The sequence below is a fragment of the Poecilia formosa genome, unplaced genomic scaffold (assembly GCF_000485575.1).
Source record: "Poecilia formosa unplaced genomic scaffold, Poecilia_formosa-5.1.2 Scaffold230, whole genome shotgun sequence".
In the NCBI taxonomy this organism is placed as follows: Eukaryota; Metazoa; Chordata; class Actinopteri; order Cyprinodontiformes; family Poeciliidae; genus Poecilia; species Poecilia formosa.
This window is the reverse complement of record NW_006800169.1, coordinates 269,787-297,404: the sequence shown is the minus strand read 5'-3', so window position 1 is coordinate 297,404 and position 27,618 is coordinate 269,787. Positions and strand designations below refer to the sequence as shown.

The window sequence follows — 27,618 nt, the reverse complement described above, 5'->3', positions numbered from 1 at the left end:
TTTCATTGTCTCTATGCGATAATCATTAAAACTGGAATATATCACTTAATTTTCTGAAAGTGCAAGAAATATTGCACTTTTACGCAGAATTAATTTCTTATGTATTAGTAGTACTTGCAAAATACCAGTATTGTTTTGCATTGGGTAAAGAAGCAGCCACATAATGGGGAGGTTGTTGGACTAAATGTCCACTCGGTTTGCCGTAGTTTCCCCGAGTCTTGAATGTGTCCACTGAATACCTGCTGCGTGGACACATGGACATGCCGCTGCCGTGCAACGATTTGTTTAAACTTCCAGAAACTCAACCCTAAAACACACACACACACACACACACACACCCCCACACACACACACACGGTGTCCCCCGTGATGACTTCACATCCTGTTTCCCCCACTTCCTTCTGAAAGATCGGCGTGGACTGGGACCTTCCTGTCTCCACGCACCGTGTGCCGCGACCGCACGCTGTCAGATCTGCGGGTCCGCGGAGTTTTTCCAAAGCGACGATCCGGACTCACAAGCATGCAGCAGCTGATTTGTTGACAAAGAAAGGAGGCGTCGGTAAGTCTCCACCGCGAGTGGAAACGTTTTTAGTTAAATTCTGGAATTTAAGGTGTTGTAGACTATTGATAAAAAAAGAAAAGAAAAAAAAAAGAAAAGAAAAAAATCACATTCTAACTTTATCTGAAACTTGAAACTTGAATGATTTTCTGTAATCCATGGTACAAAATGCAATGTTCTTGTTTTGATTGTGCAAGAGCTTTTCTTATGGGATCGACAACCTGACTGAAAATAAACAAAGTATTCTGCTATTTACTTTTTTATTTCTGCATCGTTTGCGTTCTGCGTTGGAGTCCACTTACTTGGCCTTTCAGATATTTGCAGTAATCCTCTAATCTGAGTTCCTATCGCAGCTGAACTCTTGGCTCTGTGTGAATGGGTTTATGTCAGCTCAGCATTCTTGCATTCTTTCCTCTGAGCTGAAGTGTTTCGTTTGTGACAGCCACGCTGTAGTGATTTTTGTCAACATACCCCCATCCTTTCCCTCCCTTCCCCAGTGCATGGGTGCATCTTCCCCTCAGCAAGGAGCCGTGGTGGTGGGTCTGTAGAGTGTTGCTTAATATTACTCTTGGAGAATAAAGAGTTACCTGTAGCTTTTATCTTCTACCTAATCTGCAAAGTAGAGGTGGGTGGATCAATCCAAAAATATTGATAATATCATTATTAATATGGTATCAATAAGTAAGTTTTGTTTTATTTCAAGTGTACTAAGATATTTGCACAAGAAACTGGACAAAAATACTTTGTGGTTTTTGCAATGTATACAAAACACTTTTTAGTTTTTATTGGTGAAAAACTATACCAAAAGCCACTTAAAAACTGATTAAAGTACAATGGGTTTGTGGTTATGAAGAGACAAATTGTGAATGGTTTCACGTGATGCATTAACACTCTGCAGGGCGCTGTGAAGGATCTGAACTGGGTAATTCTGAGTGCTTCAAAGAGCCGGGCTGCCGGTGGATCAGACGTTATTGTTGGTAAAGCTGTTACAGAGTGTGAACATGTGTACATGGTGCCAAGGTTCAGACGTATTACAACCTATATTCCACTGGATCGCTGGTTAACACCACGGCAGTCACATTGCACAACAGTGTCAATAAAAGTTTAAGTGAGGTTGTCGTCATGGAGATGCAGATAATGTAAAGTCACAGGTTTTTCCACAGAACAGGATCCATCTGGTCACACAGTTCTTGTTTTGGTAGAATGTTGGAGGATTTTGAAGTCAAACTGACCTGAGTGTCTTAATAATTTTTCTGCTCGGCCTCCAAGTCTTAGAGACTCTTTCTTTCATGCTGTGTTTCCTATCTGTGAGGGACATAGTGATTTATTTGCTTCCCTTCCTTCTGTTTATGTCTTCCAACGACTCATAGTTAATGTCTGACTGACATCATCTTTATTCAAGTTTTGTTGCTAAAGTTTTTAACCATTTAAGTCCTAAACGTAGCGGTAACGATCCAGCCATATTTGTAGTACCCTGATTCTGCTACACTTTGCACTAGCTGAAAAAAACCAACGGTTTCTGAAAGGGGAGGTGTTGCCCTTTCCAGCCAATATTGGTTTATTATGGTAACTTCATTCCCGCCATAGCAGGGAGTGAGCTTAATCTGAGGAGCGCTCTTTTAATAGATGGTAAATTGCGAAAATAACTTGCTAGATATCAGAAGTACCAGTTGTTATGAATGAATGGGCAAAAACATTTACTCGCTGGACATTTAAAAAGCTGCGTACAATTAAAATAAGCAAAAGTATCCAGGCTGAGATTTTTAATTTATGACATAAATGAGGTGTATTTCTGAAGTATTAGGAGACTTCTTCATGTTAAAGGGGAGTTTTCCTTTCTGCTGCTCAGTGTCAGGTATTGCTGCAAAGCCAAAGACACGAGTTGGCGTTTTACAAAATATAAATTGAACTTCACTGCATATTTTAATAACTAGAATTTGAAGTGTATGTAAATGACTTTGAATCAATCTACATGATTGAATTATGACTCATGTTGTGAATTGGCTCTCCATAAATAAAGTGAATTGAATTAAATGTAATCTATTTTATGCTCTTGGTAAGAGATTATGTTTTAATGATAATTAGAGAAAGTTAAAATTTTGTCTCTGTAATGAATAAAATTGATTCATCCTCACATATTTATATTTCCTTTGCAGATGTTAGGCTGACAAAATGAAGACAAGAGAAGATGTAAAAATAATCAACCAGGGTCTGGAGGATGAGATGGTAAATACAACTGTTTTGTTTATTGTTCAGACAATATTCCTGTGTTATAGTAAAGTTAGAAATTGTGACGATATATTTGACTCCAGATATCTGTAAACTCCATTATTCTTAGATTATTTTTAAGTTTATCAAATAGAAATAATGTTGCTAATCCTAACTGATCTAAAACAAGGGAAGAGTTAAGTTTGATTTAGTGTCAGATCTTTCTTTATTCAATATCTGATTTCAACTGTGTATTATTATGAATACATGATTGAGGTTCAGGTTCAATTGAGACACATTATTTGCTGTCAGTGAAAACATTGATAACCTTTATTTTGTTACTTATAAAGTTTCTACGATTTGTGATTTCATAAACCTCAGTCCCATCTGAAGATACAAACCTGTAAAACTGTTCCTTGGCCATTTCTTCACAACGTTAAAGCACAGATACAGTGAACTGTTCACTGTTCATCTATATGTAACTGCTGGGATTCCTGCTTAAATATTTGTCAACCAAGATGGTGATTGGTGTTTTTCTTCTGTTGTCATTAAAAATACAATATGAATGAAATGAAACAAATATCCCCAATTTAAATGCTCATAATAATATTACAATACCTGCCATAGTGTTATTCACTTGTACATAAAAATATATATATATCATAGAAACTTGATATTTTTTGGTTGTTCACATAACACTTCTTTTAAAAACACGGTGGTGCATTTGGCTGTGAAGCATTTCAGCAGAAACGTGTGTGTGTGCGCGTGTGTGTGTGCAGGAAGTCAGCGGCTACCGGCCCTGTCTGTGGAAGCTGGTCCTGGTTGGGGTGGGTGCGGTTTGCTCTGGGGGTCTCCTCCTGCTGCTGCTCTACTGGCTGCCAGAGTGGGGCGTCAAGGGGACATGCACACACACGTCTCTGAGCGATGCACACACCCTGCTTCTCAGAACCAAGGTGCAAAACAAAACCAACATTAAGCAATGAACTTTGATAATTTATTTATGACCTGTTTGCCCTTGTTTTCATACGATCAAAACATGGGAAGAGTTGAAAACACCTGATTTGTGTATATTCTGCATGTTGATTAATTTGAACAGCAAATGTTAAAGCTCTAGTATGTAACTTTTATTAATTAAAATATATTTTTTTCCATATTTGTTGAAACTGTCACCATGTCATGAGAGGACAGTATGAGACAGATAATCTGTGAAAAAATCAAGCTCCTCTGCCCCTCTCTACCACTACAGCTAGCACAGCGTATCATGAATCCCAAGTTAGCATAGTCACCAATTAAGGCGAATAAACAGCTTTGCTGTTGTTTCTCTGCCATTAGCACATTTAGTGGCACATAGATGAGGATTATAGACAGTGCTAAGCCCCTCCTTCTGGCTCTGATTGGTTGTTTAGTCCTGGAGCGGTGCATTTCTTCAGACGGCAATAATAATTCAGGTTGGAGGTGAACGAGATTTAACTTTTCAGATTATCTGTCTCGTAGCTAACTGTCACAACATGGTGACAGTTTTATCAAATATGTAATAAACTTTTTCTTTTTTTTTTTTAAATAAAAGTTACAACATACTGCAGCTTTGAGAAATGTCTTTTCTGGGTGAACTTTGAAGGACGAGTTCAGGCAGTGGTTTCGAGTCAGAGTCCACAGAATGCTGGCTCCAGGCAGGAAGCCCTTCGAGGATCTGGATGTAAAACCCAGAGGTCAGCTCCCAAATGGAGACTTCGGTCATCAGGTCTGCTCTGTTCCCGATGAACAGCTTCCCCAGGAGCAGCAGGTTTGGGTACATTACATTACATGTGTTTTTACTTATATGGACTTTATTATTGTGGAACATAATGACAAAGCATTCGGCCTCGGGTCACCTCAGTCTCCTTTCCCCCTTAGATACAATACTTCACACACCACAGCTTTAGATACTACTGGAATGATGCCATCCAGAACTTTGAATTCTATCAGTAAGTGGTCCCCACTGCCATTTCACCTATATTGCCTTATATTGAGATAATAAACCACTAACATGAACTAAATTTCTACTTATGGAGTGATAGCACAACTTGTCTACAGTTGCATACAGTTGAGCCCATAATTACAGTTCTGCTGAAATTGTTTAATATTAAATATTGTGTTGAAAAATAAAGTTAAATATTATCATGTTTCAAGGACACAAATTCAGACACCAAAGCTGTTCTTGAAGTTTCTGGAGAGCCTTTCTCTCTTCTCCATCAGGATGATTTGGTCAGATGTTATCCTTTCAGCCGCTTACAAGCGTTCTTCTGACAGCTGGACTGAGAAATAGTTCATATAATGAGCTCAGGAGGCGACCAGTTCCACTAGGTGTTTGCTAATTGCTGCTGGCTAGTCTGAAGGAGCTGAGTGGGGGAGTCGTGGGGAGGAGAGGTGCTCTGTGAGGCGCTAGGTTTTAGCAAACGTTTTGCAAACCTGAATAGTTGCCAGGGGAGATTAAAGGATTTCTCAAACATGCATGAAAGAATCAAAGCAACTCTCCAGGCATGTTTTTTTTTTTTTATGAGGGAATAACTTTATAAGATGATGTGAAGCTCAAAAAAGTAATCTTTACATAATACTTTCCTTTTAAGGGCGACACATCATGCTTCATTTTAAACAAGTTAGGATATGATTACAGGCTGTACAATTTAGGATCGTTACATTTTTTGTATCATTCTCATAAAGTGAGATTTCACCTCCTCATCCTGCTTATTATGAACTCGTCTCAGAATGAACTGTTTTAGGTCTCTATCACTTTTATGCAAATGACCACGACCCCCAACCCAATATTTGCACTTGTCTTTTCCAGCAGCCATTGTACAATGATAAAACCAGCTGACCAGCTTAGTTTGGGTTGCTAGTTAACATATATATCAGTGCCTGCCAATTGTGACGCCACAATTGAGAGGTTTTAAAAACAGCTCGTTTTCCAGACAACAAAAACACATGAACTTATACCCAGAAAATGATTGGATGTTTTTTTTTTCTTCTTTTTTTATTGCTACTAAAAGCAGTACAGAACCAAATGAAGGTTCAAAAACATTCAAAAACAATAGGTTCCCTTTAAGTGAATTAACAGGTTCACTAGCATGAACTGAAGTCATTAATGTACCCCTCTGAGATCAATATGGTTATGAAACGATAATTTACCATCTAACCATTTCTTCTTTCATCCTGTGGAAGAGGTTTGGTGAAATGTAGCATCTCAAATGTTACTCTGTGAAGAACGATGAGGCTCTTTCTGGTCTCTTCTCTAATCCAACATACTGGGTCACAATTTTTGATCCAAAGTTTGGTTCAGACAGCACACATCCAGGTTTTGGTTTGAAGAAGACAGCCAGCGTGTTTTAGTGTGTAGCTGATGTGGATCTGTGCATGGTTTATACATGAGGCCCCTGAAGTTGTTATGAGTGGAAGAGCTGTCCACACGACAATAGAAGATAAAACTCTGTGCTCCTCTAGAGGCCTGGAGGATATGAAGGTGAGCTGTGCCCACATCCACTCCGAACACAGCCATGGGCTGACCAAAGCACTGCAGGACTACAGGTACCTCTCTGCATTAGAGTTTTGTTTTATTTTTTAATTTTTGTTGAAAAAGATGTCAATTCACGCAAATTTACTGGTGACAAAGTACAAAAAAAAAAATCTCAAACATTCTTTCAGGAGGTTGTTTTTCGGGGAGAATGAGATCGCTGTGAAAGTCCCCTCTCTGTTCAAGCTTCTCATCAAGGAGGTGAGTGTGTAAAACCTGCGCCTCTTCCTTTAACACTCCAACTTTAATTAACTCTGCTTCCAACATTTCCAGAAGGTTTTTATTTCTCTGTTATTTCCCACCAGGTGCTGAATCCTTTCTACGTCTTCCAGCTCTTCAGTGTTGTTCTGTGGAGCATCGAAGACTACTACTATTACGCCACAGCCATCGTTTTCATGTCAGTCATATCCATAGCTACTTCATTGTACACCATTAGGAAGGTGAGGCATAGACGAGTGAATGCTGACCGGAGAAGAATATGTTCAGTTTGTTTGTCTTTTCTAGATTTCTACACATAATGTTTGTCATTAGAATACTGATAGTCATGTGACCATTTCCTTTTTTTTTTTTTAATTGCCAAGTAAATCTCCCTTCTGACTGTTCTGCAGCAATACGTGATGCTACACGACATGGTGGCGTCTCACAGCGTGGTGCGAGTGTCGGTGTGCAGAGGAGACAAAGGCATGTTTGACGTTCTGCCGCACGTCGCTGCTGGAGTACCTGCTCTCCTCGCTCACTGTTGTGTCCGTCTCAGACACAGAACAGGCCATGTCGACGGAGCTCGTACCCGGTGATGTCATCGCCATCCCGGCCAATGGGATGGTGATGCCGTGTGACGCCGTGCTTTTCCAGGGGACCTGCGTTGTGAACGAGAGCATGCTGACAGGTGTGGATGCTTGCTGGGCTTCAGGTTCTTTTAAGTTTTAAAGGTGCAGTATGTAACTTTTATTTAAAAAAAGAGTTTTGCAGAGTTACATTTACTCAGTTACATTTACTTAAGTAGGTTTGTAAAATAAATGTACTTTTAGGGGCATTTTTAGTAAATACGTTTTTTTTGTTTTGTTTTTTTTTACTTTTACTTGAGTAATTTTATCATGAAGCATTTTTACTCTTACTTGAGTAAAATTTCTGGATTCTCTATCCACTGAATGAAAACACAAACATGTTTTAACCAAAAAATTCACTGGACACAGACACACCTGCAGCTTTTATTAAAGTTTCATAAGTTTTATATGAAAATAAATAGATTTAGCAAAAATGTTCCTTATGAATGATTTTCTTATTTCCTATTTATGCTATTTTTATGAGTTATTTTCATTCTGGTCTTTAAAATACCAAAATGTCCACAAAACTTTATATTTTGGTTTGTCTGATGATGTCAGTTTTAAATGTTAAATGATTGATGCTTTGATTAGTTCAGTCGCCTTTTCACCAAATACTTTTTTACTCTAACTTGAGTCATTTCTTGGATGGTTACTTTTTACTTTTACTTGAGTGAAAACATGTTGAAGTAGTGCTTTTCTTACTTGAGTACAGTTTTTGATACTCTACCCAGCTCTGGAAATGAGACAGATATGACTGAGTGAGCATGATGTCAAACTCAAAAAGTCAATTTTACATAATTCTGCCCCTTTAAAATCTTCATTTGTTCTTGATCTGTGGTGATATTCTGATAATTATTTTCTAGTAATGGCATCCTAAGTGCTGCAGTTTGAGCTAAAAAGAAAAAAAATCCATTGAAACTTGGCTTTCACTGGGTATCTCTCCACATACCTTCTTTCCGCAGGCGAAAGCGTTCCAGTGACCAAAACCAGTCTGCCCAGTTCGGGCGACGAGGCTGCAAGGAGATACAGCATGGAGGAACACAAGAGACACACACTGTTCTGTGGAACCCACGTCATCCAGACCCGCTTCTACACCGGCGAGCTGGTGAAGGCCGTGGTGATCCGAACAGGTGAGGCATGCGCATAAAAATGTTCATCATTAAAATGCAAAAATGACAACAATCTCAACGACTTCCCTCCACCTAACCCCCACACAGGCTTCAGTACAGAGAAGGGCCAGCTGGTGCGCTCCATCCTCTACCCTAAGCCCACAGACTTCAGGCTGTACCGGGACGCCTACCTCTTCCTGCTGTGTCTGGTTGGTGTGGCGGGCATCGGCTTCATCTACACCATCGTCCTCAGCATCATGAACAAGGTCCCACTGCTGCTGCTCTGCAGGGTCTTATCATGTTTCTCAGCGTAAAGACGTGGAAACGCATTATGTTGCATGAATTCAAATGAAAAAGTGTAGAAAATCCAACCTTTAATTTGTACATTTATACAGTTGGGAGTCGGGGGGAAATACCACATGAGTAAATAGTTTTTCACCAATATTAGCTGTGTGATAACAAATGTTGCTGGACGATAAATTGTAACAGAAGTTATTGGCATAAACGACAGTGTTGTTTTGAGTCCTTTTCCCAAGTAATGTAAGACAATACACCCAAACACCAGTCTCCCAGCTGAGTTTAGTGCATGTTTATCTTTGTGATAGTAGGACAGAATAGACTCTTTTCTTGCATAAGTGTTAAGCAATGTTGCTCCTATCTGCAACTGTCCTATCAGTGAGTTTTAGAGATTGATTTGCCTCCCTTCCTTTGTTCTCAATGTGAGATGGCAACGTAAATATATGTCCCACTTTATTTGCATTCCCCTGGGAAAAAGGAGGCCATGGGTTACTAATTAAAAGTTCCTACAAACTCCGATCGGCTTCTAAAGAGTTTAAAGGAAATTAATTTCCTCTGTTATATTTTGTGTATTTGGGTCTGTGGGCATTTTGTGGTAACAATTATTTCTTAAAATGGATTCTCCCCATTAAAGGGTCAGTAAGATGTAAAATTGACTTTTTTAAGCGTTACTTCTTGTTATAATATTATTCCCTCTTCAAAAACATACCTGGAGTGCTGCTTTGATTCTTTCATGCATGTTTGAGAAATCCTTTAATCTCCCACCGCAACTCCCCCATCAGCTCCTTCAGACTAGCCAGCAGCAATTAGCAAAAACCTGGTGGAACTGTGTGCCTAATGAGCTCAATATAGGAGCTACTTCTCAGTGCAACGCTGGTGAAAACCTTGTAAAAGGGTTAATAGAGGAGCCATGTTGTGTTGACTTCCTGAAGGCGGAGTTTCAGAAAGAGCAGGAGATTTTAAAGAGACAGAGACCCAATTTCAAGGAGTTATCTTACAAAATCAAATTTCTTTTAAGTTATATTTGATATATGACAACATCTGAAGGTAACATAATTACATGATTTTGCTATAAATTGGTACTATATAGCTGTAAAACAGGTAGTAATGCCCCTTGAAGGCTTTTTCCATGCCTGTACTAGGTATGTCTCTAAATGTGGAATTTGTAGTTTTCATTGACGGTTTCTCCAAAACATGCAGGTTTCAGCTAAAACCATCATCATCGAGTCTCTGGACATCATCACCATCACCGTTCCGCCGGCCTTACCGGCGGCCATGACAGCCGGCATCGTGTACGCACAGCGGCGTCTGAAGCGCGTCGGCATCTTTTGCATCAGTCCTCAGAGGATCAACATGTGCGGCCAGCTTAACCTGGTCTGCTTTGACAAGGTAATCCACAGCAACAAGACAACTTCACATTTCACTAGCAGATTTTTTTCAGTTGTATCAAAACCTTTACCATGTTGTTAGTGAAACAGTCTGCTTAGAACTGGTACTTTTTTTTTTTTAAAAAAAGACCAATTTTTAAGAATTATTGACTTAAAACAAGCTGAAAAGTTACTTGAAAGTTAGTTTTGTCTTATTTCAAGTGTACTAAGATATTTGCACTATAAACCAGACCAAAAATACTTGGTAAATATTTTGTATTTTTGAAGTTCTAAAAATGATCTCATGAAAAGGAAGCAGTTTAAGAGTGAAGCAAAGATCCTGACTGAAATGTTCTGGTTGGTGCTTTAGCTGCATTTAGCTGTATTTATGCTGCAGACTGGCACCCTCACTGAGGACGGTTTGGACCTATGGGGCATCCATAGAGCAGAACATGGCAGGTAGAGGAAATATCTCTCGCTCTCATTTCCTCCCTAAAAACGAACGCAGAACTCCTTGACTTGCGTCTGCAGCTTTGTTGCTCCGGAGCCGGGCCCAGTCGAGGAGCGCTTGGTGAAGAGCACCTTCATGGCCTGCATGGCAACGTGTCACTCTCTCACCAAAATAGAGGGAGAGCTCTCCGGAGACCCTTTAGATCTGAAGATGTTTGCCGCCACATGCTGGGTAAGTAAAAAGTTGCTTCAGACAGAAACGGTTTGAATATGTTTCTGTTTCCCACAGCAGGGTTAGTCTGTTTCTCCAAAGAAATATTTATGGATTTTTTTATTTCCTCTTTAGGTCTTAGAGGAGCCGACAGAAGAAGAAACTGCACTTCACAATCCGCTGATGCCCACAGTGGTTCGACCTCCAAGGCGAGCCGTCACTGGAGACAGTCAGAGCCAGTCACAGGTCCAGAACACGGTACATGTCCAGCGTGTCCACTTCCATATTAGTGTAAGACAGAATATTCTGTCACATAACAACAAGCTTCAGCAGATTTGATCAGGATTTTATTCAACAGATCAGCACAAAGTAGGGCGTAATTGTGAAGTAGAAGGAAAATTGTTCATGTTTTTTTTCTTTTTCTTTAAAATATAAAAAAAAAACATGAACAATTTTTTTGTGGCGTGCATTTGTAGTTGGGTCTCTTCTACTGTGATGCTTCTGAATAAAATCCAGTGGAACTGGAACTGGATTCCTTCAGAATCATGAAACCAGTAAATAAATCCGCTTGTAATTTAATTAGCGTCTGAGTCCAGCTGCACTGTGAAGAACACTGCAAAAACACAAAATATTACCAAGTATTTTTTATCTAGTTTCTACTGCAAATATCTTGGTGCATTTAAAATGTGACAAAATTAACTTACATGTAGCTTTCCAGCTTGTTTTAAGTCAATAATTCTTGTATATTGATAAACAGTAGCAGTTCCATTGGTTGATTGTTTTATTTATAAAATGGGAAACATGTTGTTAAATTAACAAAATCTGCTTGTGAAACTACAACTTTTTATTAATATTCAAGAACTATTGACTTAAAATAGGCTCCTATAATATTTACTTGTAAGTTAGACTTGTCTTATTTCAAGTGACCTAAGATATATCCAGACGAAACTAGGCCAAAAACCACTTAAGATTTTATTTTTTTGCAGTGAAATCCAGTTGAAATGTTGCCATACGCATTTTTGGGAATGCTTTCAGAGTTGTGTGTGTGGGTTACAAAAACTGATTAAATCAAAACTGATCTCTGACCAAAACACTGATCATCACCACAGTTAAACACGGAAGTGGCTGCATCATGATGTGGGATTTCTTTTCCTTCAGCAATTCCAGTGAAGGTAGCCAGAGTTGATCCAGGCAGAAAGGCTGTTAGAATATTCTGAGTTTTAGTTTTAAAAAAAGTAGAAAACCAACCAGATTTAATGTTTCCTACATTAAATCTGATGGTTCTGACTGTAACGTCAGTTTGTGGGGAATAAAATGTGAAAATCGCTTAGGAGGATGAATAGGTTTGCAGGGGGCTGTAAAAGTAGCGGTCTCTATGACAACCAATCAGAGTCATTGTTGATAGAAACAAAGTTAGGAGCACATTTCTGCCAAAAAACTCAGAAGTTTTTAGATTTATTCTAGAAATTCCATCAACATCATTTCTAATTCCAGAAAAAAATACTTGGAAATTTCCAAATTTCAGAAGTTGAAAATGTTCAGGTTTCTTCCTCAACTAGTTTTTTCTAGCAAATTTGTAACATTTCAAACTCAAACATTTCCAACTTGTTTTCTAGGAAATTTCTGAGATGAATCTTAAAATTTCTGAGTTTTTTTTTTTCTAGCAAAGCGCTTTAATGTAAAACTCTTGGAACTGTCTTATTGCTGAAATGTGCTATACAAATAAACGCGATTGATTAATTTATAGCAGATTTTCGACTTTTGATGCTCAGAATTTTTCTCTAGAAGATTTCTGAGCTTAATCTCAAAATTTCTGAATTTTTGGTGGAAATTTTCTCCTTTTTGTATCTACAATGGCCCTAACACGGTGTTGTGGACATGGAGAAAATGAACATTTTAAAGTTTTTATTAATGTTGTCTCCCCAGTCCTGTGAGATGGGCATAGTGCGACAGTTCCCCTTCTCCTCGGTGCTGCAGAGGATGAGCGTGGTGGTCAGAAGGCTGGGGGACAAACACATGGAAGCCTTCCTGAAGGGGGCACCGGAGGTCGTGGCTGGCCTTTGCAAACCAAACTCAGGTCAGGCTTTCTTCTTTTGGGGTGAAGACATTCTCTCCTTTTTTGTCTTCTTTATAATAATAGCAAGAAAGTGGCAGCAGAATGGCTTGGTGCTTCATCCAGGGCCCTGGTGCATCCAGACCGCTCTGATCCCAGCCTGTTCTTCCCTTCAGTCCCACAGAGTTTCACTGAGACTCTGGAGAGCTACACCAGGCAGGGCTTCAGGGTGATCGCATTGGCACACCGACAGCTGGAGTCCAAACTGTCCTGGCACAAAGTCCAGACGCTCAGCAGGTACGTCACTAATCCCAGATAAAAAGCGTTGGCAGTGCCTGCGCTAGCTCCCACCTGGATTCTGAATCTGTCTGCTCACATCTCCACTGTTAATGTTTAAACTCTGACCCTGATGTTCTCCCGTCTCTTCTACAAGCAAATACGACTTTCACGCTGCGTAAACTTTATGTTACGTCACAACCACAAACTTCAATGTGTTATTTGGGGATTTTATTCCATTCAGCAAAACTTTTAACCTCCAGCTGTGAAACGCTAGTGAAGAAATGCCTCAGAAGACGTGCAGCTAGTACAACGCTTGGCGATATGGACTTAAAGTTTTATCACAATATTTTATGGTGTTATTGTGATAACGATAAAACTGAGGATAAGAACTATTTATTACTTTTATTTTAGGTAACCATATGGCTGTGACGACATGACACAGCAATCAGAGCCACATAAATAGGCATTCTTTAGGACTCCAGTCACAGAAAGATGTCTGATTTATATCACTAAACTACATGCAGTAACTGCATTTAATCATATTTTTAAATTAATTCATATGTATTGATAGTTTTCTTGAACAAATATAGAGAAAACCGCAAAAGTAACAGTCCTGAGAATACGGACCATTTTGTGGGGTTTTAAGTATCATTAGCTGGAATTTATCATGGCAACAATAAATCAAAAATAAATGCCCAACCCTACGCTTGTAGCAGAACTAATATGAAAATTTGGGCCAATTTCAATATCCCTGTAAACATTGTTGTTATGGCCGACAGCCGATGTTTATCGATATTGTATAATTTATGTATCTCACTACACCTCTGGCACCTTAAAACAATCAACCACTCTCACTGTCACATGACCAAACAAGCACCACATGATCAAAAACCAAATTAATATCGGTTGTTAATATTTTATAGGACCAATACCGATATATTACTAAATGACTAATATCGTCCGATACCAGTGACGCTGCTGATATATCATACATCTCTAAGCAGAAACATTTTATTTAGCATTCTCTAAACACCTTATTTAATTTCCTTTTTGGAAAAATAAAGTATTTTTCATTTGAATTTGAATTTCAACGACTCAATGTTTCTGTTTGCGGTTACTCTGATATTACTGTCAAACAGGTGTTCGGTTTGTGTTTTTTTTTTTTTTTTCAGGGATCTGATAGAGACCGACATGGAGTTCCTTGGGTTGATCGTTATGCAGAACAAAATCAAACAGGAGACGGCCGGAGTTCTGACTGAGCTCCGGAGGGCTAACATCCGCACTCTGATGGTCACAGGTATCTCCGGTCCGTGAAGACGTCCGTTCATCAGGGATAACGCCGGTCTGCGCTGACACCCTCTTTCTGACGGGTTTTCTCTATCAGGGGACAACATCCTGACAGCTATCTCTGTGGCTCGAGACTGCGGCATGATCCGTCCACACGAGAACGTCATCGTCGCTGATGCTGCGCCCCCCAGAGACTCCTGTCCCCCCTGCATCACGTGGCGTTATGTGGAGAACCTCGCTCAGACTGCCAGGGACGATCAGGTGAGCCTGGAGGTTTTGAAGAATGCTAGGTTGGAGTCATTAAGAGAAAAAGAGTTACCTCCCTAAGTAATGATTAAGGCATGATTAAGACACATTATTTTCTATAATAATGATTACTGTTTTACAGAAAAAGAACATAAGAAGGCAGGAATTTGATATCAATCTTTTATCAAAAAGATTGATATCTCAATCAAGCTTTGATTGATTGATTGATATCTCTGGCTAACAGACAAACCACCACTGGTTTGTCTGTTAGCCAGTGATGGGCACCGCTAACTAAAAGGTTAGCTGTGCAAACCCTAAAGTACTAATAATAAACATTAGTTCTGCTAACGCTAAGGCATTACACCAACAAGGTATATTTTCAGAAGCTAATGCTAAGGCGCTAACTTTATTTCAAATCTTATCTGCTATTGAAAGACTACAATCCTTTGCAATAAATTTAGTTGACATTGCAACTTACATGTTCCATAATGCCCTTAGATATTGTATTTATGTTTATATCTTGTTCTTGTTCCCTGTTGTATGTTTTATTGTTCCTGCATGTTTCTTGTTTGGAATAAAGTTATTTGGGGAGAAAAGAGACACAAAGTTAGGAGACAAAATGGAGCTAAACAGCTTCCAAATGAAGAGCAGGAATATAAACGTAACAGCCTGAAAGGTTCTTAGCTGATAACCAAAACCTCAGCACAGATGTCGAACTTTTATCTGAAAGTTTACAAAACAGCTAAATAAATTAGTGCTTTTAGAATTTATCCAGGAAAATTAATTTAGGGCAAGCTAAGTGCACTCAATGTTTTTAAAGTTAGCAAATGTGCTAAAGTGTTACATGAAAAATTAGGGCATTAGCGGTTTAGTTGAAGTGTTCCCACCACAGCTAGTAACCTGTCAACGTTTATAAATATTTCTTTTGGCTATTTCATAAAAAAGTTTCCAGGAAGATATTGAAAGACTTTCACTGTCTAACACACGTACGCAATTTTTTTCCTCAAGATCAAAAACAATTCAACAATCAAAATGATAATTTTTTTTATTTTATTTTATTTTTTCCAACACATATTAAGTAAGGAGCAACCAAATGAAGTTAATCCTAAGATTTCTACATCATTACCAGCTCACAGATCTCTGCAGGACTTTCTGCTTTTCACTCTTCCATGATGTCATAGTATTTGTGCAGGTGTCTCCCCAAAGCAAATACTTAACCCACCCACCCCTCCCCCCACTGGGGACTCAGTTTTTACTAGTTTTTAACAGCTTTCTGCTGCTAAAGTTACTATCCTGTGACAGCGAGCTTCTCAGATCTACAGCGCAGTGAAAAAGTACGAATTGGTTCTGTTTGTCACAGATCATCAAGCAAATTTTAGACAAAGATAACCTATTAGTACAGTGAGCAGTTTTCAGTTGATGATTTAACTTGTTTAGATATTTAGCTATCAGATGCTTGTGGAAACTGACAATAAGTGTTTTCTCCCACTGTGGAGAACAGATCATATACCTATAATGGTAACTTTAGCTTTGATAATAGCTGTGCTCCTCTTCTGGTTGACATAAAAATGTAACATAAAATAAAGAACAGAACATTTTCATCTCTAATGTAAATACTTAAATCAGTATTGAATTGTTTTGTGTTGTTCCTGATTTAATTATGTTTTACAATGGTATAATAATGTGAGATGAAATGAGGTGAAATCATCAGTTTGTCCACACTGTGAACTATCTCCCTCAGGGTGCACAGATCCTCGTGGAGGATGAGATGTATCACTTTGCTCTGAACGGTAGAGCCTTTGCTGTTATCACAGAACACTTTCCTCAGCTAATACAGAAGGTACTTTCTCATTTTTGCACGTTGACATGTCCACATGATCCACACAAAGTATGTTTTGCTTATTCGCTTCTGTAGTTGTAATGACATTTTCCTCCCACATGGGTGCGTTGCAGCTCGCTCTAAGAGCCACCGTGTTCGCCCGCATGGCGCCAGACCAGAAGACCCAGCTGGTGGAGATCCTGCAGGGCATTGAGTGAGCCTCTCTGATTTTGCTGCTGCTGCTGCAGCTGCTCTTTGGCTCATTTCCATCTGTTTTCACTGCTGCAGCTTCATCCACTCTGTTTACTTTCCAGCTACATTGTTGGAATGTGTGGCGATGGCGCCAATGACTGTGGGGTAAGTTTGGGTTCTCTAAACTGCTGGTGCGTTGGCAAATCAGTTCATTTTTCATGTGAAATATGATGGGATGTTACTCAGACAGCTCAGGTAGAAACATAATGGTAATATGCACCACACCACAAACTTATTATTATTATTATTATTATTATTATTATTAATATTAATAATAATAATACTTTAATTTAAAATATATGGCAATTTTCCAAACACTCAAAGATACTTTACAGGAATCAAGTAAAATTACAAACAGAACACTAAGTAGATCAAACAGAATCAAAAAGGAGAAAACTGAAATACACAGCACATTAAAAACACACAGGATAAACAAAGAAATGCTAAAATATAACATTAAAAAATCATATTAATATAGTTGTAGGAAATATTCAGTACTAGAGTTTAGATGACAGTTTTTTCTGCATCTTGCAAAAGTATGTATTCCTCTGCAGCAGATGGCTTTATTCGTCTGCTGCATACTTTATTCTCGTATTATAAACACTTTATTCTGGTAATATGATTTTATTGTTACCTTATTAGGACTTTTTTTCTAGTATTATTTGGACCTTATTTTCATATGACTTTATTCTCATAATGTTATTGTTTTTATCCTTGCAATTTAGAAAAACAAATTATCTTAAAAATGAGTACTCTGTTGTAAAAAAAAAATGGAACAAGAATATTCTGATATAAAACAGTGTTTAAATGTTGATATTGGCCCTAAAAGGGGAACAGAGACCGTCCCAAAAGGTTTTCTTCCTTTTCTGTAAAAGTAATTTTTGTTAAAACTGTAAAGAAACCTGTTATTGTTCATTTAGTGTTTACATCTCAGGTCATATGTTTCTACTGTTGCGATGCTGATATGACGCAGCAACACGTATGACTTGGCCGATTCTAATCGTAGCTTCAAATGCGCTGCTGTCGCCTGTCTCAGAGTAACTGAAGGCGTTTCCCTCTCAGGCCCTGAAAAGAGCACACAGTGGGATTTCTCTGTCTGAGCTGGAGGCGTCGGTCGCCTCTCCCTTCACTTCCTCCACCTCCAACATCTCCTGTGTCCCCAACCTCATCAGGTATGGTGAAGACCAGGTCCTGACCTGGAGCGTCGATGAGCAAAGTGACACGTAGCAACAGGTCCAACTTTTCACACCTTTTTCCTGGTGTCTGATAGAGATGCACCGATCTGATATTAGCGACATCACACTTATCTATTTTACATTATATTTAGAATTCCTAATTGCACTTTCTAAACCATTTGAAAGAAAGTTTGTTGCAGTTTATTTTTACATGTTTGACCAAAATAGTCAACCTGTTGTTTTTATCATTTTCAGTTTCTTTATCATTTATTTTCCATTGGCTGTTAGCCTCCTAATTGCTCTGACTGAACAAATGAGAGTTATTTTTTACATGTTTGTCCAAGCTTGTGAAGCTGTTGGTGTATTTACGTATATTGTACTGATGCAAAGTTATCAAATTAATTTGTAATAAGTCAATTCAGCACGATTCTTCTGTATCGGATCAGTATCGGCTGATACAAAAACCTCAAATCTCTGTATTTGTATCGAAAGTGGAAAAAGTGGATCAGTGTGTCCCTATTTAGTGTCTGATGGAAAACTACACATTTCCCATGAGATTAAAATTCTTCATTTAGTGAAAATGATAAAATAATTTTAGTTGACAATGTGAAAGTCTGAATGTTTGTTCTCCAAAGGGAGGGACGAGCCGCCCTCATCACGTCGTTCTGCGTCTTTAAGTTCATGGCTCTCTACAGCATCATCCAGTACATCAGTGTCATTTTGCTTTACTGGGTAAATACTCCACTGATCTCTTTTTTTTCTGTGTCTTCTCCTTTTTATTTGCGCAGTTTTAACTTTTTTGTTAACGCAGATCCTCAGCAACTTGGGAGACTTCCAGTTTCTCTTCATTGACCTCGTCATCATTCTCATCATCGCCTTCACAAGTGAGTTCCATTATCAGCTGGACGGGTTGTCAGTCACCGGAGGTCATTCTGGTGATGCCTGTGTGTGTGTGTGTTTGTGTGTGTGTTTTGTTTTTTGTTTTGCCTGTCTTCAGTGAGTCTGAACCCAGCGTGGAAGGATCTGGTGAGGCAGCGTCCTCCGTCCAGTCTGATCTCGGGCCCGCTGCTCTGCTCGGTTCTGACCCAGATCCTCACCTGCCTGGCCTTCCAGGTCTTGACTTTCTACTTGGTGCAACAGCAGAGCTGGTACGAGACATGGACGCCTCAGTCAGAGTGAGTCACCGTCACTGTGGGACACCGATGGCTTCACCGGTCAGGCCGTTCAGGCCGACCGCAGCAGCATCAGGACCGATACCTTGGCTTTTTTTCAAGTCCTGAGTTTGAGGTCCAAAAGTCTTGGTTCATCCTTCTTTTCTCTCATCTTTTCCTAGATTGAACCAGACTTGTCCTAATTTTTTAAAGTTTAAAATAATTATTTTTTTTTTGCTTGTTCCATGACAAGAAAGATCAAGATATTTTATATGTGGCGTAAGAAATTGTAGGACATTGAAGTCCTTCCGATTGTGTCAAAACTGGTTGAAAGGATTTTTTGCTACATTTGCAACCACAAATTATAACTTACAGCTCTGTAAAATGAAGAGACCGCTAAAAATGATCCATTTGTCTGATTTGACTTTTTGTAGGTATATGTTGGTGTTACATCCTAGAAGTATTTTATTTAAATTATTACTTTTTTATGGATAACACACTCCATTCATTTATTTAATATTTGCCCAGTTGTTTTTGTTCAGCCACAGAAGCATTACAGAATCTGAGCTGCGGCTGCGTCACTGTTTTGGTGGGTAGCAGAGGTGTGTCAGTTGGTCAGTTGTGACGTTGTAGCTCTTAAACAAGAAACTTGGTTACAGTTTTGCGTCTGTGCTTCTGTGCCCGGCTGCTTCTGAGAAGAGCAATTCCAAAAAAAGAAACACAGCGTAGGGCAAATAAAGTTGCCGAAACAGAAGAAGGACGCCTGTCTGTTTTGTGAGTGCAACATTTGCGTAAAATGAACATGTTTTATTCTATGAACTACTGTCTCCAAAATACCAAGCAAAAATTTTATATTTATTTGCAGAAAACGAGAAATGGTCAAAATAACGACAAAAAGGCAGTGCGTTCAGACCCTCAAATTATGCACAAAAACAAGTTAATATTCAGTTAGAAACAACAATCCTAATGTTTTAACTCAGGAAGAGATCAGAAATCAATATTTGGTTGAATAACCAGGAGGTTTTCAATGGGGATCAGTGCAGTGGGCTCTTCATTTTTAGCTGTATGTTGTTCTACATGATAGATAAACACACTTTTGTGAGGTGGAAGGACAATTGAACTATATATGATTTTCATGTTTTGCAAAAAAATATTCTATGTTTCTCCGAATAATACCTGATTATCCAGAGCCTTGTCTAAAATGGCCAGCTACAAGGACATGGACACAAAATCTGAAGGAATTTGATATAAGTTGAGACTTCCTCACCTTGGCCCGACTCGGGGGGCATCTTATCTACAAGAAACAATCTAATGGGACACTGGAAAAGACTATTGTGCTAAAAGGAGTTAGCCTATCAATAAGGCTTTTCTAGCCTAAAACAGCATCTCAGTGGTAAACATTTAGCAGCACAAACATTTCAAAATAAGGATTTTTCTTTCAAAGAAGTTCTGTGAATGATCAGGATGCAGTCTGAAGGAGTATAATAGCACTTTTCACCAATCTGATGGGTGAAAAACCTAAACAACAATAAATATCTTTATATGTCTATTTATTCAAAAAAATATGAAGCAATAAGAGTTTGTGGATTGAAAATGTTACATAATTTGTCAATATATAATTTTTGATTAAAACGTGACCTTGCAATTAGTTTGATTAAAATTTTTAATTGAGTCTCTGCATGAAGCATTTTGATTTCAAGGACTTATTTTATTTCAGAATCAGAATCAGTTTATTTATTTATTCTTTTGCGTTCCCTCTGTCCTGCAGCGTCTGTAACGTCTCCCGAGCCAGCAGCTTCTCCGACCGCCACAACGGAACAACCTCTCACGACCACAAAAACATCCGCAACTACGAGAACACGTCCCTCTTCTACGTGTCGTCCTTCCAATATTTAGCCGTGGCTATAGTTTTTGCCAAAGGGAAGCCCTTCAGGCAGCCGAGTTACAAGAACTGTAAGCCAGTTGCAGCAAGGCGCCTTTCCTAATATGTTACCTTTGTGATCAGTGAAGTCAAAGCAAACACAAAAATACCATCTGAACGTCTCTCTCTTTTTTAAAAATCTTCCATAAGGGCCGTTCATGCTGTCCTGTGTCAGTCTCTACTCTTTTCTCCTCTTCATCATGCTGTACCCCATCTCTGCTATCGATAACTTTCTAGAGGTAAATATTTTTGACTACTTTTTCATTAATTCTGGGTGTAAATTTAAGACACTGCTTAGTTGGTAGTTGCATGCTAATAGATGATAAAAGAATGCCATAGATACACCATTCATTTTTTTAAAAAAAGCTTGTTTAAAGCTGCAGCATGTAAATTTAATAACTTTGTTTTTTTACATATTTGTTGAAACTGTCACTATTTCGTGAGAGTATGCTATGAGACACAATCTGTGAAAAGATCCGAACTCCTCTATCTTCTCCCAGTGTTAACTAGAAACAATCACAGTCTGACAATTAGACCAGAAAGTGTTCTTTAGTTATCCTTTATTTATTTAACCTGTTAGTCTTGGTACATACTCTTATTAATTTAATTATCTATTTTGTTATTCTTTTTTTGTCTCTCTTTTTCACTTCTACTCAAAATATCTGTGGCCCTAGGTTAATCCAGGGATATTAGAGAGTACGAAAATAAGACATTTAAAGATAATAAAATCATTTTTGCACAATTTTCTTTGGTCTGTAATGTTTGTTCTCTGTGCACTAATTTATATTAAAAATAAAAACAAAAACAAAAACTAGAAACACTCAATCAGAGGAAGGAAACAGGTGTCAGTCATCCTCCGTGTGGCGCTGCTCATCCCCCTTGCTCTTTGCTATGCTGCAGCTAGCAAAGCCTGTAGTGAATGCTACACTAGTTAGCATGTCTGCTGTGGACGGTGGATAAGCAATTTTCCTGTAAAAAAAAGTTGTTTCTCTGACATTAGCACGTTTAGCAGCGAGGGCATGAGGATGATTGACAGCTCTAAGCCCCTCCTCCTGACTGTGATTGGTTGTTTTTGGTGCATTTATCAGACGGTGATAGCTGCTCAGGGAGAATATGGAGGAGATTGATCTTTTCACAGATTATCTCTCTCATAACAAACTGTCACTATGTGGTGACAGTTTTAATAAAAATGTAAAAAAAAAAAGATTTTTTAAAATAAAAGTTACATAGTGCAGCTTTAAAGTAAAGTGACCAGTTGTGAGAAAAAGCCTTTTGTGTGATGCTTTCTGCACTGCTCATCGTGCCCCCCCTCCCCCCATCAGATCGTGTGTGTTCCACATGACTGGCGTGTTACTCTGGTCATCATTATTGCAGTGAATGCCATCGTGTCTTTCATGTTGGAGGTACGACATCACATCCTGTCTCTGACCGATCTGCCTCAATCTGCAAAGTGCGATTTGCATGCATTGAATTTTTTTTTTCTTTACCAAAATCTTGCTTGTAGCTGCACAATTGCTTCTTAATGAATGAAATACGTTGATTACATCTTTTAAATTTGTGACACTTGCCGTTTTTCTGGTGCTGTAACTCGATCCTGATGATTAGCCGACTCTTGAAGTTCCCCTCCCCTGAAATCTCCCGTAGATTTTGATCGTTGACATCATCTTGTGGAGGCTTGTTTTCAGAGGAAGTCAGGGGGCCAATGGCCCCAGAGAGTCCTCCTCTGGCGACACACCACAGGTTGGGAAGCCTTTTTTTCCCCTCTCTCTCTTACTAAAATCTGCTTCATTCAGTCTCACTGTTTAGATAGCACCTTGTACTTAACTCTAGCTCTTTCACTCCTAAAACTGCTATCTGTCTTTTCTTGATACGCATGGTGGTTCAGTATATATGAAAATCTCGTTTTAGTGGGTTTAAATGTGAAGACAAGTTTGCACATTTGGCGAAGCATGAAGACCTGTCACATATGTGACCCATGTGTGTTGCTCTTGATTCGTCAACATTTGGATAGTGCCTGGTATTGGGATCGAAGGTCTGCTACTGTGACGACATTTCTTTTTCCTGCCTGACCATCTGATACTGAAAGCTCAGCGCTCGTTACAGAGCCTACGGGTGCCCAAAGTGGTCAAATAATTACAATCCAAATAAGTCAGAAAATAGGCCAGATTTCAATCACTGAACTTTTTGTAGGTGAGCAGATCTTCATTAGTGCAGAAAGAGCAACTAAATGTTTATAAAAATGTAGCCTTTTTATTTTTCAAGTCTTATATTAAAGCAGACCAAACATGTTCTGTTTTCAGTTAGTTACTGAAATTCTGTCTTTTTCCCAAATGCAAGAGAATTTTTTTTGAGAGTATTAATTCGTAGCTTTACATATTTTCATATTTTCTTAGTATTTGGTAGAATTGATATTTTTACTGAATGACTTAGTTCAAGCTTTTCACAGTAGTTTGCTGAATTTTGGCTGAATCCTTCTGTGTAACTCAGGCTGCGTAAGCAGTCTTCACCCACTTCAAAATAAGAGCGTAAATATAAATGTCTTACCACTTTAAGAATTCATAACAGTCAATAACAAACACGTCAACACAGATGTCGAACTTTATTCAAATGAAAGTTAACAAAACAGCCAAGTAAATTAGCACTTTATCTGGAAAGATTTGTTTGTGAAGAAGCTACATGCGCTAAGCGTTTTCAAAGTTAGCAAAAATGTTAGACAAAAAGTTAGCTCTGCTATTAGCACATTAAAGGACTAGCAGAAGTGTGCCCACAGCTGTCATCCTGATGTCTTGGCTGTTTCATGGCTTTTTCTTCCATGATGGCTTTGTTTAAGTTGTTACCTTAAAATATTTTGTCATGATTGTCCCAGTTTAACTCAACCTTTTAACTGTACCTAGCAGAAGCTTATAAAGCCATGACATCATCACCTGGACTTTCTCAAACTGTTTAAACACAGAGCAATATGAGTGTGTGCAAACTTCCTAATTTGAAGAAATGAATATTAAATCTGATCTAGAACATTAAAGTTTAATTTGTTTTTATTAGACAGTAAGAAAAAATAGTTGTTTCTATATGAAGTGTATGTATATCTCTATTTTCAACGCTTTATGTATGTTGAATGCTGGAGCAATATTTACCTCAAGCCATTTATTTATACACTGCAAAAACACAAAGTCTTACTTGGTATTTTTGGTCTACTTTGTGGTGGAGATGTCTTAGTACACTTGAAATAAGACAAAACTGACACAATTCATTTTTGAGTGAGATATAAAAGCTTATTTTCAGTAAGTCATTCTTTAATATTGATAAAAAAGTCGTACTTCCACAGGAAGATTATTTCATTGATAACACTGAAAGAATCTGTTTCATTGTTATAACAAGTAAATAACACTTGTTATTTCAATTATTTAAGAAATTATCAACATAAGTTTCTATGGCTTGCTAAAAAGTCACTTTTAAGTTACTTTTGTCTCATTTCAAGTGTACTAAGATATTTGCACAAGAAACTAGAGCAAACATATCTATTAAGACTGTGTTTTTGCAGCGTAGATGCACAAGACAATGGTGTAACATATTACATGCTTTTCTTTTTTTTTTGGAAACTTACTATGATGATGAAAATGTAGCAGAATCCTCTTAAAAATAGCTTTATAAACAAATTCAGAATTTCAGGAATGTGTTTATTGTGATTCTCATTAAAAAACATAGAATTCTGCATCTTTTTGTTAGTTAAATATCCACATCACTAGCTAGTCACTGAAGTGATGCTTTGACTCCTAGATTTTTATTGGTGTTGATGTTGACAGGTTGCTAATGACAGCTGGGGCGCGTTGTTCCTGTCCCGGTTGTTCTGTCAGAGGAACAAGCCGCCGAAGGTTCTGTACAGGCACCTGGCCCTGGAGCTGCAGGAGGACGCTGACTGGCCCCCCAAACCCTCTACTGTCACGTACGCTGCTGAAGCACAGCCCCACATCTCTGCGACTCTCTGATCCCTGCAGGGGGCGGAGCCTGACATGTCCTACTGATACAGACTAACACACACACACGGTCTCCTACTTGATGTCCTTCATTCTTACCCACCATATCAAAGTGAACTAAACTCTGAATCCTGGGTTGAGCCAGAGGTCTTTCCATTTTTGGAGCCTTGTATGCTAATGCTAATGCTATGGAGCAACTGTCATGAATCATACTTGAACGTTCTAATGAGTGCAGAAATGACGAGCATACCGTTTGCCCTCATACAGATTTAATCTCTTTTGTTGTCACAGTTACATGTTTCAGATCACCAAACAGACAAAGATAACCTGAGAAAATACAAAATGTTCAACATACTTATGTAAAAGGTAAATTACTCCTGAGCCTACGAACTGCCTGATCTGGGTTGCGCAAAACTTTGTCGATATTCCCCTAATTAAAAAAACAAACACAATTTTGCAGTTGCGGTGTTTCCATTAAGTAACAAATGCAATTAAAATCGCATGTGAATATGTTTGTTCATCCGGTAAGTCATTAAAAATTATTCCTCGCCATCATCCTCCGACTACTTCCTGTTGACTTCTTCTTCATGGTTTGCGCCGATGGGAACATCTGGTTGTTGATCATGTGACTTCTATGATGCAAAAAAAAAAAGGTGTTTCCACTGCAGTTTTGCAAAAATAAAACAATTTCAGTAAAAAAGTGCCGTGTTTCCATTAAGCTAAACTATTTTCCAAATGTCAAACTGTGTAACTATACAGTCAATAGAAACACAGCTTGTTTTACCTAAAGAGGCAACAACAGCCTTCAAGAACTGCTGATTAACCTTTTACATGACTGTAAAAGAGTTGTGATTCACTCTTTACGGCAGAATTCTTTAATTCAGTCAAATTGGAGAGTTTTTGAGCATGAACGCTCAAAGGTCTTATGACTGTTTGTTGTACACTTGAAGTAATTTTCAATTCAGTCCAGTTTATTTCTAATTCACGACACAAGGTTATTTCAGCAACGGTTGCTTGCGTTGTGTCATTAACTTTACCGCAATCCCTTAGACCAATCATGCATGTAGCGACATTGGGGAGGAAAAACTCCCCTTTAACAGGAAGAAACTTCCAGCAGAACCAGAACCAGAACCTGGCTCAGTACAAGCAGCTGTCTGCTGCTACTTGTTTAGATCGGGACATGCTGTGTTGCTTTTTGGGATCTCTGTGTGCCTCATGTTGTCAGAGAGGTCCTTCTGTTGGCATTTCTGTAACAGGGCCTAGTTGTGGTTAGTAAAACAGAACCAAACAAAAAACAACAACAAAAAAAACTGGTAAATCACAGTTAATTCATAACAAGATGGACATTTACTTTTTCACATATTAGCAGGTCAGTTAGAACAGCTTTCTGGATGAAAGCATCATTAAAACCCTTTCTGTATTTAATCAGGTTATCTGTCTGATGTCAAAATTGGCTTGTTGGTTTGATGACCTGAAACACATACTCTAAAGTAAGGGGGCAGATACTTTTTTTTTTGTTTGTTTGTTTTTTTTACAGTTGTGAGGTTTATATGTCATATCCTGTCATCTGCAAGTCATTTGTAACTTGAGTTATAAAAAGCTTCAGAAGTGGTACATAATATAATTGCACATATTGAAAACTGACTACTGTAATAATAGTTTTTTTTATGAATTCATCTTAATAGGGTAACAGTGCTGAGACAAAATTCAATACTGCAGGCGACTCTGAGTTTAGCATGGAGTTTAATTTACCGTCATCAAGCCGTCATTATTCAAATAAAGTTGAAGTTTAACGTGAAGATTGATGACCTGCGTTTAAGGATAAATGGAAGATTTAGTCATAAACGAAAGAAAGTACACCCTCTTTCATTTCTAGGCTCATCTCTCTGCAAGGTTCTAAAATGAATTCAATCTAACCTTCTGTCAAAAACGAACAACAGATGCAACTCTGTGATTATTTCTCTGGAGAACTAAGTACACCCCATGACTAAGTAGCTTTAAGAGCAACCTGCAGCAGCATTCACGACACAAGTCGTTTTGGTTCATCAGACCGTTGTGGAGATTTTTTTGCTCACTTTTCTTTCCAGTTTGTAAAGAAAACTACTCCTGTTTCATTTCTTTGAGGTTGTCTGCCACATGGTGTTCTAGGGCCTTGGGAAGAGTAAATTTCCGCCAAAAAATCTCAGAAAGTTTGAGATTAAGCTAAAAAAAATTTCTGGAAAAAACGTTTATTTTTGAATGTGAAAACTCAAAAATTCGCTAGAAAAAAATTATGACATTTTGACATTAATCTCCGAAGTTTTCTAGAAAATGTACATCACATATGTTGACCAGTATTCCAGTTACTGCTAATCAATAGCAAAAACAAACATTTGGCTTTTAATGTGTAAATGAACTCAGTGTTTCGGCTGTTTGGCAGTTTTCTGGAAGTTCTTTCCAGATTGTAGAGCATAAACACTGAATGTTGCTTCTGAATAATAAAACCACAAGTGAAAGAGGGTGTCATTTTACTGGTGATTGTAAGCTAAGTTTATTAAAAATACCCGGTACTGTTGTACTTTTGAGAAAGAAAGCGTTAAATTAGCTTTTTTCCCTCTCTTTTAGAATCAGAATTCTTCCTGTGGAAGAGAAAAGAAACAACCACCCGTTTTCCTGTAGATGCTTTTGTCCTCCGTTTCTGATTGATGTGACTGCCTTTTTCATGATTATGGAACATTCCACTTTAATAATTGCATATGTAATATCATGGAACTGAAAACTTGATTTTATCAGATTTTTGTGCACGTAGGTTCTTGTTTACATAAAGTGTTTCCCAAAAATAAATCTGTGAAAATGTGGGAAAAGTCTCATTTGAATGAAATGTAATTCCATGTGTGTGTGTGTGTGTGT

At 38.3% G+C, this 27,618-nt stretch overlaps 1 protein-coding gene across 6 annotated transcripts; it reads left to right on the top strand.

Moving 5' to 3' along the window:
• Positions 1-53: 53 nt before the first annotated feature.
• LOC103149505 (probable cation-transporting ATPase 13A3) lies at positions 54-25,369 on the top strand. 6 transcript variants are annotated; one of them, XM_007568706.2, is made up of 32 exons: positions 63-559; positions 2,716-2,785; positions 3,547-3,720; positions 4,386-4,550; positions 4,661-4,731; positions 6,245-6,328; positions 6,446-6,515; positions 6,620-6,754; positions 6,923-6,995; positions 7,069-7,200; positions 8,101-8,268; positions 8,356-8,513; positions 9,745-9,933; positions 10,309-10,370; positions 10,443-10,593; positions 10,708-10,830; positions 12,499-12,649; positions 12,802-12,922; positions 14,077-14,201; positions 14,289-14,452; positions 16,179-16,277; positions 16,391-16,470; positions 16,571-16,613; positions 17,571-17,680; positions 18,319-18,415; positions 18,495-18,567; positions 18,681-18,858; positions 20,603-20,787; positions 20,906-20,994; positions 22,078-22,158; positions 22,400-22,495; positions 24,559-25,369. In XM_007568706.2, the coding sequence occupies exons 2-32, from the start codon at positions 2,732-2,734 to the stop codon at positions 24,739-24,741; spliced, it is 3,684 nt and encodes a 1,227-aa protein (XP_007568768.1). In that variant the 5' UTR covers positions 63-559; positions 2,716-2,731; the 3' UTR covers positions 24,742-25,369. The 6 variants fall into 6 exon arrangements, with proteins under 6 accessions (XP_007568770.1, XP_016535508.1, XP_007568768.1 ...); XM_007568705.2 differs by having other exon boundaries at positions 64-559; positions 4,386-4,556; XM_007568708.2 differs by lacking the exon at positions 24,559-25,369 and having other exon boundaries at positions 54-559; positions 4,386-4,556; positions 22,361-22,451.
• The last annotated feature ends 2,249 nt before the right edge of the window (positions 25,370-27,618 follow it).

What these genes read in the sequence shown, in the direction of transcription:
- LOC103149505 (XM_007568705.2), top strand. Translation starts at nt 2,732, where the DNA reads ATGAAGACAAGAGAAGATGTAAAAATAATCAACCAGGGTCTGGAGGAT. An exon ending in GGTGTGCAGAGGAGACAAAG is followed by an intron (nt 6,996 to 7,068) that starts GCATGTTTGACG and finishes TGTCCGTCTCAG; the next exon opens with ACACAGAACAGGCCATGTCG. An exon ending in CTATCGATAACTTTCTAGAG is followed by an intron (nt 20,995 to 22,077) that starts GTAAATATTTTT and finishes TCCCCCCATCAG; the next exon opens with ATCGTGTGTGTTCCACATGA.